Source organism: Lampetra planeri, unplaced genomic scaffold, assembly GCF_965212315.1.
Source record: "Lampetra planeri unplaced genomic scaffold, kcLamPlan1.2.h2 scaffold_823, whole genome shotgun sequence".
Classification (NCBI taxonomy): domain Eukaryota; kingdom Metazoa; phylum Chordata; class Hyperoartia; order Petromyzontiformes; family Petromyzontidae; genus Lampetra; species Lampetra planeri.
Window position 1 is genome coordinate 2518 of NW_027615645.1, and position 22043 is coordinate 24560.

Here is a 22043-nt window from a genome sequence, read left to right on the forward strand (position 1 = left end):
CTCAGGAAAGTTGTGAAAGGCACTAACACGTTTGACTTCTGGGTAAAATCATCAAGAAGCAGCACACCAGAGGCTCCTTTAACAGGACCTTTTGTGTCTCTATCACAAGGTAACTCTTTAAAAGAAAGTTTTGATCAAATGGTATCACACAGCAGATTTTCCGCTTTGTCATATTGTCTTCAAGGCATCAATACATATCCTGTATTGACAACAGACATGAAGGGGTTAACAAGTTTGTGATCGATCACCTAGGGTAAGTTTTGAGAACCTCTTTTTATGGCTCAGCTGATCAATCAGATCTCCAGCGTGGTGCCAGGAGGAGGATTGTTTGGGTCTTTCCCCAGATGTTTTACTGCGTCAGTCAGAGGTTATTACCTGTGTTAATGAGCAGCCTCTGTCAGGAGAATTCATCACATCTCTTGTGAAGATTCTTTTGTCGCTGTATCAGGTTGAAAGCAGAAGACAGAGGACAGAGGCCAAGCAAGTTTTTTAACACAGTCAGTTGAGAGATAGACTAAACCTAATCCGTCTTTGTGAGACAGGCTCTGGATTTCAAGAGAGGAATAAGATAAGGAATGTGATTTATTTGTTTGTTTGTTTTTTGTTTGACCCGTGTTGCTTTGACGGGAGTTACTGGTCATTATATTTGTGTAGGTCAGTGGACAGATGAATTTTATACACCTGCTGAACACTTTGGTCTTCTGTGTCGCGTTTTGTGACATAAACCCGTGGTGACACATGACAAAGGCTCTTTACTGTCTGTTTCAACATCTGAGTTACTTAATCATACATGGGTTTCCTGTTGGGTTGTCTTCCAGCCAAGGACCTCTGTCTTCTCTACGAGCTGCAATCAAAAGAAGTAAGATCACACAGAAAACCCTTCAACCTGTTGGTGGTAATAATAGAAAAAAAATCCTTGTCACTGAGCAGATCAAATAAAACACATGTAATATTATATATAAGGGGTACATACATGACATAATGAAAACGTGTCTGCCCAGTCTGAAATACAGTTACAATTAGCAGATACTTTTTTCTTTCAGCAAGAACAAACTCTCAGACTGACCAGACAAGAGACAGAAGGTAAACATTTGTGATTCATCTACTTCCTGAATTGATTGTGTATATTTGTGTGTGTGTGTGTGTGTGTGTGTGTGTGGTGTGTGGTCGATTTGGTTGTAGGTGGTGGTAGAGGTGTAGCGTGGGGCTAGAAAGAACCCATTTAAGTGTGGGATAACAGTCCCATGATGAATTAAATATGTTGAGTAGTAAGTGGATGTTCTAACGTGTGAGGACCAAAAGGAAAACCTTTCAGTGAAGGTAAAAAACTCACAGAGGTACTCAAAGGAGCTGCTCGGTGGGAGTGTCCATGTGTGAATACATAATGTGAAAGTGAACTGGGTTCTACTTGTGTTTTGTTTTTGTAAATGTGTGTGTGCCATGTGTGTGTTCTTCCAGGCGGCCGGAGATCACCATCATCTCAGCAGCACCTCTGGATGGAAACAGGTGGTTCTCAGGAACTTCTGTGGTGTTTCCACCCTCCCCTCATCCAGGCTGGTCTGCAGGCATCCAGGTTGTTTCCCTTGTGGATTTAAAAGTCAATGATAGTTGTGGAAGTACACATGCCTGGTTGATTGATCAATAAACACTACTGTTTTTTCATGTAGTCCAGTTTAAGGACATAAACTTGTATGATGTATAGAAGGAAAACAAACGAAACAGTCATCTAGCTACAGGTCATGTAGTTTGAAAGGGTGGTATAGTAAACGTATCATATGCCTAAAATTAGATACTGTAGAACCCTCTTGGTGAACTGTTCAGATTCTGAGTTCTTCAGTACACACCCTCTAAATCCTTATGTAAATAACCTATGAATAGGATGGAAATCATATTACATGAAAAGTAATGGTTGTGTTTTTTATGACTTAGTCCCCACCGTCCTATGACCAGGTGATAAAGGAGAAGACAGAAGAGGAGCACTCTGTCAAGCCCACCGCAGCCCCCCGACGCATCCAACAGACTGGCACACAGACTGACCCTGTCCCACACTGCAGCGCAGCTCCACAGCCGGTGAAGAAAGGAGCTGCCGGTGAGCCACATGGGAGTGTGGATGCACAAGGAGCTGTTGTAAATGAAATATTTATTGAATCTTACATTCAGGTAAGAAGCCTAAAAAACCGCCAAGGCCATCACTGCCAAAACCTGTCAACGGAGAACCATCAGCTGAACCTGGGGACGTCAGTGACACGAAGGTTGCAACAAACACGACCACTTCCACTGAAGACCACAGTAACCTGAAGACGAAGCTAGCCAATGAGAAAGACTCTACTCATACATGCACCAGATCTGTCATTGTCCACTGGGACTTTCCCAGAAAACAGCCAGAGAGTCATCTTAGTACCTCTGTAAGCCATAGTGAGATAACTCACTCTGCTCATCACTCCGAACACAAACGGACCCCGATCCCACTTCCCCGTACAAAACCTCAAAAACAGGTAATTACAGATGCGACAAACGTTCAAAGTTTGGTTACATTCGGTGACAGTTGTAACATTCAAGTTGCCACGGATGCTAATCCAGAGGATGCTCATCAAATAAGTATTTAAAAGAGCTGCTGGAGGTATTTAGTAAAGAAAACAAGTGTCAGGAGAACAGTGAGCACCAGTCCAATCACAACTCACAAGCTGAAGATGTTGATGGTGAGATGAGCACTGGTCACAGTCAAAGAGATATCCGGACCAGGATCCAGGCCTTTGAGAGCCAGGCCAGCGAGGGAAATGCAGCAGAACCAGCCAAACCACAGCCTCTACCAGGAAAGTCAACAAGCCTCCAGTAGCTGCTAAACCTTCCATAGCTCTCAAACCTCAGTTTAACCACGGGACAGACACTGACTGTCAGCACGAATCAAATGCAGATATCCCACCAAACCCAACACCAGCCCCGATACCTCCCAAGAAACCTGTGGGACTGCAGGTGAAAGAAGAATTGGAGACTTTACTGACTAAGGTCCCACAACGGTCACGTCCTCCTGGTTTGACCAGAGCAAACAGCGTCTATGAGGAGGAACCTTCTGGAGCGGCACCCACACCTCCGGTGAGGCCCAGGAAGGAGCCGCTGAAACCCAACCTCAACATTAACAACCACAACTCAACATCCATTTTTGGAGACGATGATGTGGGAAGCCATCAAGTGAGTGGATTTATTTTAAAATGCATTTTTTCAGAAGACTACATTTCCATGTTAGAATGCCCCATAATGATAAGAAATAATGAAGCTGAAGAATCACCAAGGATAAATCAAAGAGAGGAAAAAATGTTAGAAAATGTTTTTTGGGCTTTGTGGACGTCTGATATTTTGACAAATGTTTTCCTTGTCTTGGTTAGCAAGAGACAGCTAAAATGATAGACACCACGCTTACATCTGCATGGTGAATGTGGAAGTTAGCTCAGCTTAGCATGCAGCTCCAACAGTAGGAGAACACCCAGCGTAACTGTTCAGCATTTGTCAACAACCTTTGTAAATATCAATGTAAACCCACTTTTTTCAGATTAGATCCTCATGCTTCCAGCTCTTTTTAAAGCTAACCTTAGTATAAACACTGCATTCTGCCATCACCAATGACATTAAAACCTGGCTGTGACCACAACATGATATATCGGCCAATGTAAAACAATAATATGAAATAATAATGTTTTCATGATCAGATAACATCCCAGTCAAGAGTAATGTGGACACCAATGGAGGCTCTTTCACCAGACAAAGTGCAACAAGGAGACCGACCACCATCAGGGTCCCCAGCAAAACTGGTTCACCGTTGAGTCCAACTCCCTCCGATGGGAAGTCAGTCACTTTATTCATACGCACCAGAATGGAGTTTTTAGGTATTGTAAGAGCGGGTCTGTTTTCAGTATCAGATTTCCAGGACAGTCCTCCACCTCTCCCTGCACAGAAGCCCGTAGGCTCCCTAAGTATCTCAGTAGACCACAGACAAAGCCCAACACCTATCCTCCCCTCTCAGGTGAGCTTTGTGCTTTAAGAACACTGGTTCTAAAATTCCCATGATCTTACAAAAAGAGTAGAAAAAAGTCTCCATGACATCATCATCATGCTTGCATATAAGCGGACATATGAGCAGGGTTCTATTTAATTTAAGATTCATTCCAGGGTTTGAAATGGATTGTACCATTTGTTTTAACTATAAAATCTATAGCATTTAATCATCTGTCTGTGGCTTAACCCGCCTCGCTTTCTCTGTTTCACACACAAATAAACTATTGTGACCTCATGACAACATTGTCTTTTGAGGTGAAGTTAGCCGTGCCTGAATGCTGTGTGTTGTTGCATGGTTACCATGGTATCATGTATTGTACAGCATGTTAGTGAGTCTGTTTTACTGTTTGATTCCTATGCAGGCGTCTTCCAGCCTCTGGCCCGGAGCAGTCACTACCACTACCACCTCGGTGAGAGAAAATCTTCAATCTCATGTTATCTGGCTGAATACACACCCCATTAAATTCATTAAATGATGGGTTGCCCTTAAGGAGGCACAGTACAGGCAAACACCTCCCACCCTCGCCCACCTCCAGCCAAAAGAGGTCCAGGAAGACCTCCGGCACCCAGCCTCTCGGCCACAGGTCGTTCTCATTCAGTTCACAGCAGACTTCACCGAAACCCCCAGACACAAAAGGCTGCACAGAAGAGGACCTGTCTTACCTCCAAGGCCCAACCCAGGTCCACTGTCTCTACAACAAATACACGGTGAGAGAGATCCCACTGCAATATGTGTTGTTACTATGATTTCCAATAGCATGTCACAAGCATCTCCTCCATTCTTCATCAGCTTCAGCTTCCCCATGGAATTACTGCATGTGACCTACAATGCAAGCAATGCAGGAGAACTGTCATTTCAGGTATAGAAAGTTCTTTAAACAGCTCTCATATTCATGAAATAAACCTTTATTAAGTTTTTTAATAAGTTGTTTAGATAATCCTGTCTCAGCACCGTTGTTTTTTAGAAAAACGAAGTGCTCCTTCTGCTGGATGAGGTTGACAAGAATACATATGAATGTGAGGTTGGAGATCCCAAAGGGAGAGTCCTAAAGTCTCACATGAAGGTCATCACCCCTCTAGGCCATGTCTCAGACACATCTCCATTGCAGGTACAGTAACTTTCAGTCTGGAGTGAGTCTGGAGTCTTCTTCTACTGTCTGTCAGACTTTAACCTCCCTCTTTGCAGGCTGTTGGTCCAGCTGCTTCAGACAGGCCTGGTTCTGGGATAAACGTTCAAGCCCTACATGACTTCATCCCAGGTGAAAACCTTTTTGTTGCTCACCATAGATTAACATAGTATGTAGAGATGGACAGCATGAGAGTTTATCAAACGTCTTGATTGCCCCCCTAGTGGGTGTTCATGGTACATGTCATAAATCCCACCCTCTGTCTTATCTTAAAACAATTAAAGCAGATGTAAAAAAAAAGTTGCTTCTAATTGTAGTTTGATTTGAGGTTGTTTCTTGTTACACCAATTACAGTTGGTAAGGTAAGTGATAACATTGCTAATTATCATACGTGCTTGTTGTCTGTTTGGCAGAGCCAGACTTTATGCTAGGCTAGACTAACCACAAACTGGCATGAGGCTGCTTAAACATCCACGGATCCCAGTCCTGGTTAATTTAAAAAAAAAACAACAAAAACAACTCAAACTTGTTCGGCCCTCCGAAACATGTTGATATGATGATGTGTCTTTTGTTCCACTCAGAGGGGTCCTGAGAGCTGGGTCCTGAGGGCAGGTGATGTCATCAGCATGGTGGAGCAGGTAGACAGTGAGTGGTACAGAGGCACCTGCAGGGATCTACTGGTTTCTTTCCAGTCAATTACGTCAAATTACTGGTGAGAAATATGTGTCAAATATAACTTTTGGTAAAATGAAAGCACGTATTTTAAAGATTAAAATATATTAAAACAGGATCAATCATTGTCTATTCCAATTAGTCAGATTCATCAAAATCCTTCCCAGAGAAGAAAGCAGTGCCACCATGAGCAAGAGTCAGGTAGTGTTTTTACATTAGAATACATTTGGTCCGTACTTGCATTCACAAAACAAGGTACGAGGAGGTCTGATGTTGAAATTGTTGTTTTGAAGTGGTCCGAGGTGCGTCGCAAGGTTCGACTTTGAGGGGGAGCACAGCGACGAGCTGTCGTTCTCTGAGGGCGATGTGATCCAGCTGAAGGCGTACATGGGCGAGGAATGGGCTCAGGGACAGATTGGCGTCACCACTGGAATCTTTCCTCTGAACTTTGTGGAGGTCATCGAAGATCTGCCTCAAGCTCCGAGTCAGCAGCAGACGCAGACCCATTAGGATAGCACTACCATGGAGCATTATGTGGACGGACTGAGACAAAATCCAATGGTTGACATTCAGATTTTGATTTTAAAATAATGACCAATGTTTTTTTTGTTTTCTTTCCCCCTCTCCGATATAAATTTCAGTTGAAACAATCTTCTCTTCATCCACAGGCATGCTGGCTTCTCCCATTTCCGGCCTGAAGCTGCCAAACCTGTTCAGGTTAACCAGTGCTTGTAAAAGCAGAAACATCATTGAACACAACACAACCCTCCATAGTATTAGTTTCATTATAAATAGATATTGCACCTGTACTTCGTTTATACTGGAATCTACACAATCGCTCCCCGCCCATCCATAGTGTCCCAGTCTACTGTGGAGTGGGGTGGTGGCTCTGTATGACTATGCTGGGAAATCAGACGAGGACCTGTCCTTCAAGTCGGGCGACTGCATTCTGATAAGCAAACATTTGAATGCCGAGTGGAGCACTGGCAGGCTCAACGGCAAGAGAGGGAATGTTCCCGAGGGCTTTTTGTTGGGAGCAGCCCGGGTAGGAGCGTGTGTGTGTGTGTGTTAGCCTAAGGTTTGATATCGGAAGTTTTATGTGACCATTATTTCTTCACTGACTTCTCAGCAGGCCAGCAGTTGTCCACATCCAGCAGAGTGGAGCTGCTGCGGTCAGAGAGGTCGGGCTATGTACGACTTCACAGCAGATTGTGACGAGGGAACTCTCTCTGCAGGTGGATACATAATTCATAATGTACCTGTTGAAAACAAAATGACTCAAGTGGATTCTTTATGCAGGTTGGTGAATCATAACCGGTCTGGAGTCCCATTGACGAAGAATGGTTTCTTGGGATTTACGAGGGAAGCGGGCACTGGTCCCCAAAAACTATGTGCAAGTGCTGGAATAAGGCTTTCTGAACATAAACAACAATTGAAACACTGCCAGAGAATAAATGTTCTCCCCACAATGTGCCTTGAACAATTTTATGTATTTTCTGCAGCTAATTTTGTTTCATGTATGTGTAATCAACAGGGTAAAACTGGCTATTCCAATAAATTAAATGTTGACTACCAAACAGTTTTGGGAATCATTTCCACCATCCAATGTTTTTTGTCCTTCATAGCTGAGGAACTTCCAGTTAAATGTAAGCTGAAACAATTTCATGCATTATTCTACAGGAATTTTCTGTTAAATATGTCCAGTTCATATTAAGCACATTAGACCAAAAATTTCTTAATGATCAATGGATAGCTTTAAAAATGAAAAGTAATGTTTGCAGTAGGCAATAATATGTATTTTTGAAGACAGAACACAGTGGTGACAATCTGGTCCATTTACATTTTTATTAAATCCATCAGGGTGTTTTAAACAGTCTCCTGGGATCGGTGGCTCATAGCCATCAGCTCTCTCCACCTTGGCGCCAGTGTCATCACCAGTGGCCTTGGTGGCACTGCCGGAACCACCCTCACCGTGGAGCTCCATCAATTTGCCCACTGACAACAAAACAAGCAGCATTTAGTTTGGGACAAGTATTTATTTCAAGCTGAGAGGGTAATTAAGCATTTAGGAAAATCAAAAATACAATTATGAATGAAACTAGACTGACCACTGACAGAAAACAGAAAATACAAATGGGACATGAGGGAACCTAAGTGGATCCCAGGTAATGATCATCTGGGACAGAATCATCAATAGAACTAGGTGAGGTTGGTTCATGCATCACTTACACTCAAACTTGGGCTTCTTAAGCATCTTGACCTTGCGGACATAGACGTCCATGTAGAGGGTAGATGGACTGGCAGGCCTTTCTCGATGTCCCTTGCCGACACTGTCAGGGATCCTGGAAATTTCAAGTGACACACGTTAATGCAAAGAGTCCAGTGAAAACAGGGCTTAGGTTGTGACTTTCATCGGCTGCGATTCTGGCGCATTCTACTTGCTGTCACAACTCTAATTCTAGCAATTCTAGTAAGATTCAGACAGGAAGTTGCCAAATAGAACACCCTCTTAATCAGGAAAACCAATTCAGAGGTTGGTCCAACTCTGAGGTCCCACGTTGAGAATCCAGCATGGAGGCACACTGTATTCAGTCAGTATAATCTGTTTTTGCTGTTTGTTTATCATTTGGGTCTTTTGTGTCCCATTTCAATGAATCCCAGAACACAATGCGTTTCTGAACTAACATGTCTTTCCCTGACCCTCTACTATGAAAGTGGAACAAACAACACGTTTGTCACCACAAGTTACAACTGTGGTGTCCACTGTGCAAGTGGAAGGGCACATTAGACCTGCACTAAGACACTTTCTACATTCCCACAATCTTAATAGAAACAATGACTTACAGCTTGTTGACAACTCCTTCAGGTCATTGGTCTGAACTTCACGGGTCATGATCTCCATCATCTTCTTGCGGATCTGACGGACCTGCTTGGTGCTGGGCATAGGAGGTCTTTCTGATCTGATTGGTGCGCAGAAGGTAGCCATCGGTGGTCTTCACATCCACATGGGCTTCAATCATGGTCTAAGGAAAGCAATACATAATAATGACTAAAGGGATTCACATTTATAAAGCACGTTCCACAATCAACTTTAACATTATAAGCTTTGTTGATTGTTATCTTTTTACCTTAACGCACACATCACGATCAATGACAGTCATCACTAAACCAAAGTTATGTTCGTGGACACTACATTAACAGATTCGCTTAACAATGGTACTGTAATCTGAACAGATCTTATCTATGGCTTTATTTGGATGAAGATCAAATTGTAATATCTGCTGGGGGCTGGGCCAAAGCACATGACCTTAACCCGTAACACGTTTCAACTCAAATGATTATTGCCCTTGTAATTTGGAGGATATTGAAATTCCAACAATACTTGCTGATTACTTGTGCAGACAATGCTGCTTGGCTATAGATAAGTTACGCTAACATTAATCTTATGTTGAGAAATGTATGGTTAACAAGCCCTACAAGAAACAATCTGTAGATTTCCTACAGCATACTGACATTGAATTTGTAAACCTCCATACCTCCCTGTCCATTACTCTACTCTTATGTCGGAGATCTATTCATTTATACTAGCTGCACCACACAAATAGGCCCAGGAGACCCAACAAAACTGCCAGGGGCTTCAAGACTAAAATTGTGCTGTAAAGCATCCACTTCATGGGTTAAACTGTGAATGCAAGGTTCAAATGGTTGAGATGCTTCCTTCTCACACAGTCATGTTCTACTCCCATTAGTAATCATGAATTTTAAGAACTGCAACATAATCATTGCAGCTCATTAATTACAACAGAAAAGCAAACATTTACTATTAGTTTACTTCCTGCACTACAAAATGTACATTTTTGATGAGGATTGACATCACTCAAACTCATCATCCACTGTTGAATAGGCCATTAGTACTGAAATAGATGCCCTGACCTTCATGCTAGCACTCCAAGAACAGCCTGAAAGAGAATGTAAACCTCAAATTAACAGTCTAATCAATTCTGACTTATGCTGGGCTTACACCTGATGATTTTCACAGTCAGACTAAAACTCAAGTCAGAGGAATCATCTTGATCATTGAGTGTAAAGTGAAAACTCAGATGATTTCAATCAGTCTTTTCTGAGTCTTGGCCTAAAGACAATATCAAATATGTTCGACTTTATCGCAAATCTTTCAGTCTTTGTGGTGGCATAACACCATTTCGGTGTGGGTAGACGTAGAACAGTGACAGAGGTACACGATCGCTGATACGATGTACTGATTCACTGTGGATGGATGGATGCACTGAACAATCTTTACAGCGACGGAGCAATGCCTAACTGTAAATGAGTTAAAAATATGTGGAACATGTTCAAATCTGTGTTCATATCAGTCAGAGTGATGAAATTTAAGATGTCAATATTTCCAAGGGGAGTCTTGCACGTTTCAGCACTTCAGGAAGCACTGCTGAACTGCTGAACAGAAGTGAAGCTGGGTCTTCACGTCTTTGTACCAACCACATTTTTCAAACCAAAATGAAGCCAACTTACAATAAATGAGCTAAAGGTGCACCTAATCCTAGAAACTCACTAGAACTTTATTAGAAAATATTTACATAAAGAAAGTTTTACACAATAGCCTTGATTAGAAACCATACATTTTTAACTTTTCAATATTTTTTTGTATATGAGCTATTGTTATCATGCATGACAGGTCAGCTTTTACTATTAAAAAAAATCCAACATGTTCATGAGAATCGTTACCTGCCATTTCTTGACCATGGAGCACATTTTATCGCGGGTCAGGTCCATGCCATGGAAGTTGGTGAGACAATTCTTGCCCTGGACATCCTCAGTAATAAGCTTGAACTTGCGGAAAGCCACCTCATCGTTCTGCAGGTCAGCAAGGCTCACCTCGAAACACGCGTCCCTTAAGACCGTCTGAGGCAATTCCTGTGTAGATGGGAATAAAACACTTCAAGGTCAGAACGTAAATATCAGACAACAGAAAATGGTGGTAACATCTCAAAGGTCCATAGTGGGAAAGTCAGCTGATCTCAAAATAATCAGTAACCATCATATGGGACCGAAACTGTCATCATTCATTCCCATTACACATTAGTACATCAGCATCCATAACGTGATCGACTCCAGTTCATTATTAGGTACGCACCATTTTTACCTGAAGCACGACTTGCTTCAACTTACTGGTCCACACATTTGCAACATGCAGTATATATTACATCTTTTTGACTTTTCTATAGAACAAATTGAGGTTTCAGTAACACACATGGTTAAAAATCAATGGATCTGAAACTGTCAATTAGGACATGACAAATGCAACATTTAGTCTCAGCGTATATCAGTTTCACTCCAGTGGAATTGAAGCATACAGTCCTCTTGGCATTACATACATTATGTCAGATGATTTATTTTAACGCAACTTACTGGTTCCCTGAGTCCTGGTGACCAAGGTCTTGCCAAGATTGCGGATGTTGAACATAGCTGGTGCCTTGACATCATACCAGTCCTTCTTGGAAAAGGGGTCCACACTACAGTAGTGACAGATAATTAGATCAACTCGTTGACTAAAATTTAACGTGCTTGCTACCAGCCAGCTGCCTAAAACTACCGAGGACACTAATCTGTTCAATGAGCTATGTCTCCAGTAACTTGCAGACTAGCGTCATTATCAAACAACCATATTTCAGATTCTCATTTCATAAACAAATGCCACACGTAATCGTATTATGTAAAAGTTGAGAAGTATGATGGGGAAAATCCATGCTAACGTTAGCTAAACCTTGGCAATCCACAAATAGCCGCGATAGCCCGTCCTACAGCACACTACTGTCCTCATTTAACATATACATTCTACGCTGAGTTAAATATATAAAGCTGGTGCGCTTCAAACTGCTACTGCTAAGTGCAAGGGCTGATAGTGAAGCAAAGCCGCATGTTATAACTCTGTCCTGCACCACCGAGGCCGGTGGCGACGAGCTTAGCTCAGGCCCAATAACATCCACGTAAAATCGGCTTAATCCCTCACAATTTCGCCACCAAAACGTAAACGTTGTTGAGTACAATAACAATTATGCGTATTGGTGAGTGAATTTTGTACTTACATCTTCTTTTTGGCACCTTTTTTGCCGCCTTTGGTCAGCCTCTTATTCTTGCCGACTGCCATGTTGGCTACAGGGAGTGAAAGAGGAGGAAACACGAAATCCCGCGAGAATTAAAGAGGCCGATTTAAGGAGATTTCACTGCTCTCGCGATTCCCCGCTTCTTCTTCTTTGGCGCCCTCTGTTGATAAAACAGAAATGTTGGGAGAGTAAAAGGTGTTTCATGAGGTACAATATACAACATGCAGGCTAAAACGTATCATGAAAAGCATGATGATTAATGCTGATTACATTCAATTACCCATAAGACCCATAAAATAAAAAAATGGAATACAAACATTTAATTGTTCTCATAAGGTTGATGGATGATGTAAATGCTCTTCTGTAGTAAGAAAACACAATGTGCCTTAATATTGTGTCACAAATGTATGTTGTAAAAATAAATACCACCCTCCCTACCACCTTCCCCCCGTCACACACAGACACATTAACTCACACAGACACACACACACACACACACCAACATCTCTGGACAGGATAAACAAGCAAGTGTGTAATGCAGGTAATGTTGTATAGGTGTGGAGCCTTGTCCACCCAATTACCCACACTTAACATGGGGATACTGTCTTACTAGTAATAACAAAGGCTGAGATGTGATGCTTCATGTGCAGAACTCAACCTGCAATAATCAGGTCATGTTGGTGAAGAACAAATAAAAACCCAGATGGATGTGATGCCAAAGCCATATTTAAGAACGGCTGTAGTAAACAGGTTTGTTGATTTCAGGTCATTACATGTCATGTCAGACAAGGCTTGTGTCTCGAGGGTGGTGGTGTTGACTTCCATGACTCCCAGGGTCCCTGAGGGCCCAGCAACACTTCACTCGGAAGTCAGTAAAAGTGACATTACTGCCTTTCTGGAAACTACATTCAAGGAAGGAGGAGTCAGCAGGGCCATAAGGAAAGAAAATACAATAACCAATATCAGCATTATTACAACAGTTTCAGATTGGGAGTTTACTTCATGCAGTGAAAGACAGATGCAAGTTTGACCTTTCAGCTCGACGTTTCACATGCCATGGTCTTGATTTGAAAAGGCAAGCGAAGAGGAGGTGTCACTCTGCCTTAATGTTTGGTTTGCCTTGCCTTGGGATGCAGACGTCTGTCAATGTGCTGTCCTACTTTAGGATGTACTGAATATGTGCAGACATTTCTGACTTTTATGCATAATATGTGCTTATTCTACATGTTGGGAACAAAATATATTATTAACCATGGGAACTCCATGGTCTAAATGAATATTCATCTATTATATTCCGTGGAGTGTAAACATGGTATGTAAAGTGTGGAGTGTAAACAATGGTAAAACATTCATATGCAAAAAATAGCTATTCTTATTGCCTTTGGTCTGCTATACTGTTCTGTGTCTACAGCCCCAACATTCCATTTGTAGAGTGATCATTTTTGTCATCTGGGTAGAATGTTGTAATATCTCACAAGAGTATTACAATGCTATTTGTCTAGCTAGATCAAGAGCTTAGGAGCACTCACAAATTCACATTACATTCAAAAAGTCATTTCTACATTGTTTTGACTGACACACTGTAATAAATATGCTGGGTTGATTACTGTATATTATTATACTGTATATTATAATATTGTTACTGTTGCACCATACATGGCTAATCGTACTTCATCTTACACCATTTCAATTTTAATATACGTGGTACTATCATTGTCAGTGTACAAATGCAGAGTCAATTTGCACAATTCAGAATCGGTATTCAGTAGCGGTAGAAAGGTAAAGAACAAGGTAAATAGAGAAAACAAGCCAAAAAATTATATATAATTACATATAATGACATTATATAATAGATAATTACAAATATTAGCATGACATATATTCAGAACTAATCACTAAGGTCTTATGGGTTTTTGCTTTCATTAGATATTAAAGTGCATGTCAGACCTTTTTAAATATAATATATTATAACATAATATATACCTTTGGTTTGTAGTATTAGAATTTTTTACCCTTCCTAAATGATCTGACCTCAACCACTGAGTTGAAGAATAATATTTTGCAAGTACTTCTAAATTCTTAATATTATGATGTTGTTTTTGTTTTATCACTGGCTTTCCATGAGTACTTTCGGATGCTCAAACCGAAGGTGAATCCTCCGTGGAGCCTCGCTGTGAGGCCACCTGAGTCTCACCTGCCACCGAGCTGAATAGACCCAACGCACATTGCGCATGCGCCGCTCACTCAAGGGCTCCACTGTCATGGCGGTGACGGGCTGAAGCTACCGGGGTAAATCAGGAAGAGAATGCAGCGCAGCTGGGCCAACGTTGACGTTTAGGCGAGTGTGTGGAGTTTCCTGCCGAGGACCGAGCGGACCTCCGCTCCTCGTCGACTTGTACCGGAGCTACGGACGCACTTGCCCCCTTCAGTTAGTGAGTTTGTCTCCTTGTCAGCGGACTACCTGTCAAGTGTTTGGACTCGATGACAATAGCAACTTCAACTGCTCTGGTTTAAAGTCACCGTATCCTCGTTTGCCTTTTGACCGGGCGGAGGAGGAAAGCAGGTTAAGGACGAGCTCTGCTTCTACCTGCCTCCCTCGCCGTTACACGGAGCACTTCTCCACGGATTTCCACGGCATTAATCCATCTGTGTGGTATCAAGTTGCGGATGTGGGGAGAGGAGTAGTTCGACGAGGAGTGACATTTCCACCTCGTTGTGTCAACTGCTCGGAAAGTCTCTTTGTGCTGTTTTTGACTTTCGTTGCTTATTTTCTTTTGAATGGGGAGGGAAACGTTTCGCTTGTGTGCCTGTAGACTGCCGACAACTCAGCCGAAGGGGAGATAGATTCCCCCCTTTTCCTGGCAACACCGGCCGCACTTTTACCAGCGGAGGTGAACAGGTGCCTTACCTGTGAACGCCATCTGTCCCGTCCTTCCTTCCTTAGCAATGGCTAGTAGCGAGGAGCCGGCGGCCGCTGCGCAGCCAGGTGATGCAAAGGACAGCAGATCGGGCGACATGGCGCTTAACCCCGGAGTGCCGATCCGGGGGATAAGGATGAAATTCGCCGTGCTCGCTGGCCTGGTGGAAGTTGGCGAAGTTTCCAACCGAGACATTGTGGAGACTGTGTTCAACCTGGTAAGCTGATTATGAGAGCTCAGAAAAGGCCTAGATAGCACTGTCACGCTGGAGTAGGACTGACTGACACCTGCACGTTTCAAAAAAGTCTGACATGATGATGATGATGATGATGATGATCTTGCGGCACTTTATTGAACGAGCTGTCAGATAATTCACATTCAGGTTAAGTGATTGTTTCCTATGTGGTTTTCGTCCCCTCGAATGAAACGTGCATTTGTAATGACATGGTGACACCTGTGTGTGTGTGTGTGTGTGTGTGTGTGTGTGTGTGTGTGTGTGTGAGAGAGAGAATTCTTCTTAGCAATGCAATATAGTGTACACTATGTACATTATACTCTGTTTATTTCCCATATTTCCTCATTAATGTGCTTATTTATTTAGTTTTTTGAAAAAGTTAACTGTTACCATCTATTAACTTACAAGATTTGTGGCCTGTTTTACATTCTTTTACATTCTACTGGATAGAGCTATTAAAGCAAATGAGCTTTACACCAGGTGAGTCATAGTGTGTGTCTGCCCTATCTGTGTTCTGCCCGTTGGTGACAAGTCCCAGCCTTGTCAGGCTGGAGAAATGATGATGGCTGGTGTTGTAATGCCTTTGTAGCGCCTGCTTGAGAATGAATGAATGAATGAAACTAACATGGACGCTTGGTGTAAAACGAACATGCTCAATTGAAGCTTGGTGGGAGGAGAGGGAAAGGTAGAACCTGCAAAACTGCTTTGTCACCATGTAATACAATAGAGTCATTTTGTAGAAGGGGAGGCTCTTCCTCCATTTTGGCAGTGTCAACTGTTTGCTCCAGGAGCAACCCCCCACAGAGGAGGCAAATGAAGGTAGTGGAAAGACATTCTTCATGAAACAGGACAAATCCACACCCTTGTCCAACCCGTAAGTCAACAAGTAAACCTCCATGGAACCAACAAAAAAAGCTTGAATAGATCTTGATAATGCATATCAGAGCCTGGTGGAGACTGTATTTTTGGGTCGGATACTGCTATGAAAATAATCAAATCTGATGTGAGACAGATATAAGATATCAGGCTTATTATTTATGGATGAGGTAAAAGTATATGTTTAGCTTAGTTTGTTTAGCTTGCTGACTTTAACAGAAGCTGTGTCTGATCACATTCACTGCCCAAACCAACATTCACGACTGGCATCACTACTAAAACCAACCTTTCGGATAGCAAGCAGCAATAGGTCTATATAATTCAAATTAACACAAATTCAAGAAGACTGATATGTGAAAACACTACTCACAATTCCACAGAGAATCAATGCTCCATTTTGAAGCTACACAGTGTCACGTTTGTGCCACTAATAAAACCTGGTTGAGATAAAATAAAACTCCTCCAGCTTACAACATGATATCAGGGCATAATTTGCTTCTTGGTCTCTACAGAAAAAAACCTGTACTAAACAGAACACCCAGTAATTCCAGCAGAGGGCTGAGGAGCACATCTTGACTACCTGTCGAATGTGAAGTCCAAAGTTTCACCCCACCCGACTCTTGAGAAAAGTATCTAGAGCTCTTGGGTATAGTAAATGTTTGAGTCTCTTTGCCAGCCAGCTGTTAACTTATATTTTAAGTCAAGTGCGATGTGCTCCATTGAGTTCTTGTGCTGTAAGAGTTCATTTGAACCTGAATATTCTTAGTATTTATCGATAACTGCATTTCATTAGTGTCGCTGGTGGAATTGTCTGTTTATAAAACGGTTTAAAGCAATGGCTGTTATCAGTGAACATCAGAGAGCCTTCACATATGTGTCAGTTATAGAGTGTAGAACTGTGATAGGCAGCACACCTACCTGAGCCCGGCTCAGGGCTCCTGTGTTCGGAGACACTGGAGATGGGGGAGTTAGTGGAATGGAATGTTTCCCCAACCTTAAGGTCGCTGCTACCTTTGTGGATATTAGTAGAAATCCAGATAGATGTGCCCACATTGTTGTGTCCATGTCTTGACTATATGTTTTCAGTATTTCAGAAATCTCTCTCTCTCTCATTTGAACATACTTGACATTATAAGTCAAGTGGTTGTGGTTCTGCTGATGTCCTCTTGGATCAACATTCTTCAAACAGTACAGTTTGTATTGACCATGTTGTATAGTACATTTCTTGCTGGTCTGTTTGTCCTGGCAGAGGATCCCTCCTTTCGTGTTCTGTGTGAGGTTTCATCCTGTTCCTGCTGTATTGTAGTCTGCAGACTGTAAAGCCCATTGAAGAGTGACTTTGTGCTGTGCTATGTGGTATGTGCGTTTGTAATGATTAATTTCCGATTTGAAGTTAAGTTGGGTGTCTTTAGTCCACACCTTCAAACCTTCAGGGAAGGTTTTTACAGGTTTTATGCCATGAATGGGTACTGCACTTTGCATGAATGGAGGGTTAACGTTTTCTCCTATTTTCCTCTTCAGCCACAACTTTTTTTAGGTAAATAATTCTGAACTGCAGCTTGAGGATTTGTGTTACTATGAAAATGGGTTTACATTTGGTAGATGCAGGATATGATGGTTGGTGTGGTTAAGCAACGGTTTCATCATGAAATGTCTTCTCAGTTTGCTCCACAGTCATGGCATGAAGCATCACATCTGGGTTTCAGTCACTGTTGCACCTGCAGTCTCAGCAGTCTTCTGGCAAGTCGCGAACTAGTGTGTGAAATACATAAAGGGTACGACATCACTATGGTGCACCATGTAAATAGAAAAGATGATTTTCATTTTTGTTCCAGTTCAAAAACTGAAATATTGTCAACTGATGACCTTTAGAACTGGTGAAAGTAACAGTCTCAAAATCCCAGATGACTAAAGTGAAAGAACCAGATTAGGCTGGGCTCTGTCAAGGGGAGCATTTGTAGTTTAGAGAATAAAATTAAATTCTAACTTGCAGATTTGTAAATACCCACTGAAGCATATTTGAGTTGCCCATTGTGAGGACTAAATCATTTGTGCCTCAAATATCTGTTGTAATACATAGTTCCACAGACTTTGCCAAGATGTAGGCAAATAAGAATTTAGAACTTCAATTTTAGGAATTGTGAATAAGATTTCTGTTTTTTTTAATTTTTTTTTTTTAAAATAGCATCTAAAGTGTTCTTTATCAATTTCATGGTATGTACCTGTATTAAACGTCACCTCATCAACATCATCAATCATCACCACTGCTTTGTCCTGAAATTCATTCCTTTTTTTCTCATAATTGTCGGAGAGGAAAACTCTGACATTTGTTCAGTATTATTTTAGGATGTCATTGTTGTCAGTTTCAGAACACTGTACCTTTGATGGTGCATCTTCGCTTTATCCTGTTCAGCAGCGATGTTGACACAGAGGCTCCTCCTGAGATAGCCTGTCATAAGTGCAATAGATCTGTCGAAACTGTCTTAAAATAACCAACTTCTTATCATACAGCACTGCAGAGTAGCTGTTGCTGATATTGAACGGTTTGTCACATCATTCTTCTACAGCCACACCATCTCCCTGTTTCAGATGAGGGCTGTTGTCTAAGACTGAGTTGTCTGTTGTCCCTCTAACATATTGTCAGTGTGGTTTGTAGCTTGGAGTCAGTGTGCAGGAGTTTTTCCGTCCTGTTAAACAGTCTTGTAGCTACAATCATGGAAAAAAATTATTAGACCGTTTGTTTTCTTTGGTTTCTTGTTCATTTGAAAAAAACACCTGTGAGGATCTTTTACTTACAGATTTCTACTCTTCTTTATAATGACGCCCCAAGCTGATCAGATAACGCACCCACCACGCACCCCTCACCACTTGTGTGTGCTGACAAACACAAATGAGGCCTTAGGATGTTTGAAAGAAAAATTTGTCAAATAACAGACGTAAATGTCTTCTTGTTCAGCCGCTTTCATGGTAACAGAAGTTACCAAAAACTGCAATCAAGTGAAAGCTCAGGGGGCTTTCAGTTGGCCTGCAAGTGTGATGGAATGGTGGGAGAGGGGTGAGGTTCTAAAACAGAGCATCAACTCAGTCTGATGTTACTGCAATGCAGGCACCAGTGTTTTTGATATTGATGCATACAGAGATGGAAGCTGAAAAACGGTGAGTGACGTGGGCGACTTTAGGCTGGTTGAAGACCAGCAGAAATGTTCCGAGTGCACTGTAAAGACCTGATGGCACCGACAGGTAGCCTATTCACAACAGTGTTACAGATGACCAGCTTCTTGACCTTTCCTTCAGCCATAGTTTAAATTAAGTGCTAGTTAAGGGAATTTGCGTTAATTTATGTTGTTTTTGTTTGCGGGTTTGTTGCTGTAGACACTGCTACGTTTTCGGTAACACTCAGTGTTTCCTCTGTAAACAGGACCAGACATGTTTTAACATAAACTTAGAGTTTTTGTTTGAGGAAACCAGCAGGTGGAAAAAATGTGAATCAGTCACAGAGGCAATTAGAAGCAATTAAATTGTTGTATATACACTAATACTGCACCCTTCAGGCAAAAATGAGGTCCAGTTCACATGTTAAAGCTCTCTGAGCCACATTTCACATGTTGTCAGCCTTGAAAAATGAAAATATTTGTGTGCACATTAGAAAGGGTGAAGAAGCAGAGTTTGTACACATGTTTCATTTCCCATTTCAGAACACCACTGACCATGTGTTTTCCAATGTACGTAGATGTTATTCTCTCTCTTACACACACACTTACACATACAAATGACAATTTATTGGACTAGTGTCATGATCTCCCTCCAACCAGCCTTCCATTTTCAGCTGCCATGTTGGAACAGAGCTTTTGGCCAAACATGAATCAATATTAACCTCCTGGCCCACTTCCTTCTCCTCTCAGTGGGTGGTGTAATGATATGCTAATGCTGGTTTTAGGGATAGATGCAGAGAGGTTGTGAAATTTTCAAATCATGAAGTACTGCTCATTTCCAGAAGCAAAACATAATTATTGTAAATAAATGAAATAAAATAAAATCTGTAAATATCTTACTGTCTGACATTTCTGGACATCTTTTGGGTTCAGTTACCCTCATACCATGAATCTTTCTGGATTTTGTTTGGTATGAAGTGAAATTATTAAATTTCATTTTTTAAACACTTGTAATAGACACAAGTGAGGTAATTGATGTTTGAATGAAATACATGCTACATTACCATTTAGTGGTTATAGAACTAATGTGTGATTTGCTGCTGTACGTACATTTGGGAATCTGCAGAAAATTTGAAAGGCTGGACGATGGGCGGCAGTGAAATCCAGCAATCAGACAAATAAAGCTTTGTTTAGCAGGATTGTTGTTGAATGCAGACACAATGGTGACCATTTAAGAGAGCAGCTGAGGCCCTCCAATATTCCTCTGTGTTAGTCATGGGATGTATGTCATGATGTGATCTGCTTCTTCTGGCCTTTAGTTGTTAGTTCTTAAAAACAATTATTTTTTAGCACAAAGAAGAGTGGATGAATCTGATTTCAGTTTGAATGGTCCAGTTGTTTGTCAGGAGCAGGATGAGAGAAGAATATGAAAGTGTTCTTCTTATCTGAAATCAGTGATCTGTCTTCAACCAAAGGCGTGGCAGGCCACGCAAACCATACCCAGATATCTGATCACCTGCCAGGTTTATTCCTCTTCCTTCCTGAAAGATGGTTATAACAACATAACATTTGTCACATGTCAGACATATAAGAGATTAGTTTCAATTGTTATGAATGTCAAATTTCCAATTTTGTAGCTTCAATGGATGCTTCTGAGTAAGAAATCCAGTTTCGTCTCTCTTCCCGTGATGTCACCTAATGGTGTTTACTTAATCACTTTACAATACAATGGAACTAGCAAAGCAAAATGCATGTTTTGTATGATTGAAACACGACATTGGTGTAAATGTGTGATAAATAGCAATGGCATCCATGATGTGATGTTGTTCATCTTAATCAATGTCCAACATAAACAGAATTTGTTTTACAGATGTCAGAAGATTAATGCACTAACCCATGAACTGACTATGGAGACATCAGGCTGTGTCATCACACATCTACAGGACACATCAGACAGGCAGCACCTGGTCACAGGCCAACAAAAGTAAACGTTAAAGGTTGAATGTGTTCATACTGGTATGTCTTTGGGGTTATCAAACTGGCATTGCACATCACAGATGTTACATTGAATTACGACTACATCATCAAGTTTTTGTGTCCCAGAGGCAACTGTCTTCATGTCTTTTCTGATTATAAATCTAACTTTGTTTTCTTGGGCCTACATTACTTTACCTGTAGTTCAGTTTAGGAGAAGTTAGCATGTGGTGCACAGTACGTTGTCTAATGGTCCACCGTTGATTTTAGTTTATTTCAGCACGATTTCACTGTAAACCTCAAAAAAAAACAAAACAAAACAAAAAAGTATTCATGCGATTGTTTTCCTTAGATGACTTGAATTCAAGGATCATAGCATGCTGTAGGGCGATTACATGTCTGTGAATGTTCTAAGTCATCCAGGTCATGGTCATGTCAACCCAGCATGTTGACACTTATCTGATCCCATTCCAGTCTTATACCCAAGAAATTATTCAGCTGAAACTCTGCTCAGAGTGTGATAGAATTAGTGTAACCCTATAACAGATACTATGAAATTAATTCATAGTGTCTTCCACAGCCTTGATAACTTAAGCAAAACTGCATTTGCATTAAAAAAACAGTTACTTTAAAGCTGAAGAGACTTATCCATATAGGGTCTTCACTCTTCCAGTGAAAGCTATCTGGAATTCCTCCTCAATAATGTTTATCTCTTTTCCTTTTCACCTCTCTGTTCCCGCTGCTATTTTTTAACATGTTGCACCAGAACCTTCCTTGTTCTTGCTTCAATGAAAATCTTAGACATTGCTTTTTCCAACAAGGACCCTACTTTGTTGACCTAATTTTTAAATCAGCCCCTTACATATCTGCATTCACCTCTTGGTCAGTGAAGACATTCTGCAGCATGCATTTGGTTA

At 41.4% G+C, this 22043-nt stretch overlaps 2 protein-coding genes and 1 non-coding gene across 3 annotated transcripts; 1 reads left to right on the forward strand and 2 right to left on the reverse strand.

The window, feature by feature from the left end:
• Positions 1 to 1458: 1458 nt before the first annotated feature.
• Positions 1459 to 7163, forward strand: LOC144742028 (SH3 domain-containing protein 19-like; the record flags this gene model as incomplete). Its single annotated transcript, XM_078624525.1, is given in 18 exon segments — positions 1459 to 1573; positions 1930 to 2089; positions 2583 to 2664; positions 2710 to 2810; positions 2813 to 3189; positions 4679 to 4699; positions 4701 to 4733; positions 4735 to 4758; positions 4841 to 4873; positions 4875 to 4910; positions 5016 to 5159; positions 5759 to 5843; positions 5846 to 5900; positions 6143 to 6347; positions 6349 to 6383; positions 6518 to 6566; positions 6706 to 6894; positions 7149 to 7163. Coding segments are annotated over 18 exon segments (1759 nt in total), but the record flags the coding sequence as incomplete, so codon positions are not given.
• Positions 7164 to 7204: 41 nt separating this feature from the next.
• Positions 7205 to 12015, reverse strand: LOC144742029 (small ribosomal subunit protein eS1-like). Its single transcript, XM_078624526.1, is given in 11 exon segments — positions 7205 to 7264; positions 7690 to 7844; positions 8079 to 8127; positions 8129 to 8167; positions 8170 to 8191; positions 8684 to 8781; positions 8783 to 8872; positions 10593 to 10748; positions 10750 to 10781; positions 11277 to 11380; positions 11954 to 12015. Coding segments are annotated over 11 exon segments (867 nt in total).
• LOC144742030 (small nucleolar RNA SNORD73) lies at positions 10872 to 10935 on the reverse strand. The gene has a single exon (XR_013590057.1). It is a non-coding gene; the product is annotated as a small nucleolar RNA SNORD73 (small nucleolar RNA).
• Positions 12016 to 22043: the final 10028 nt, after the last annotated feature.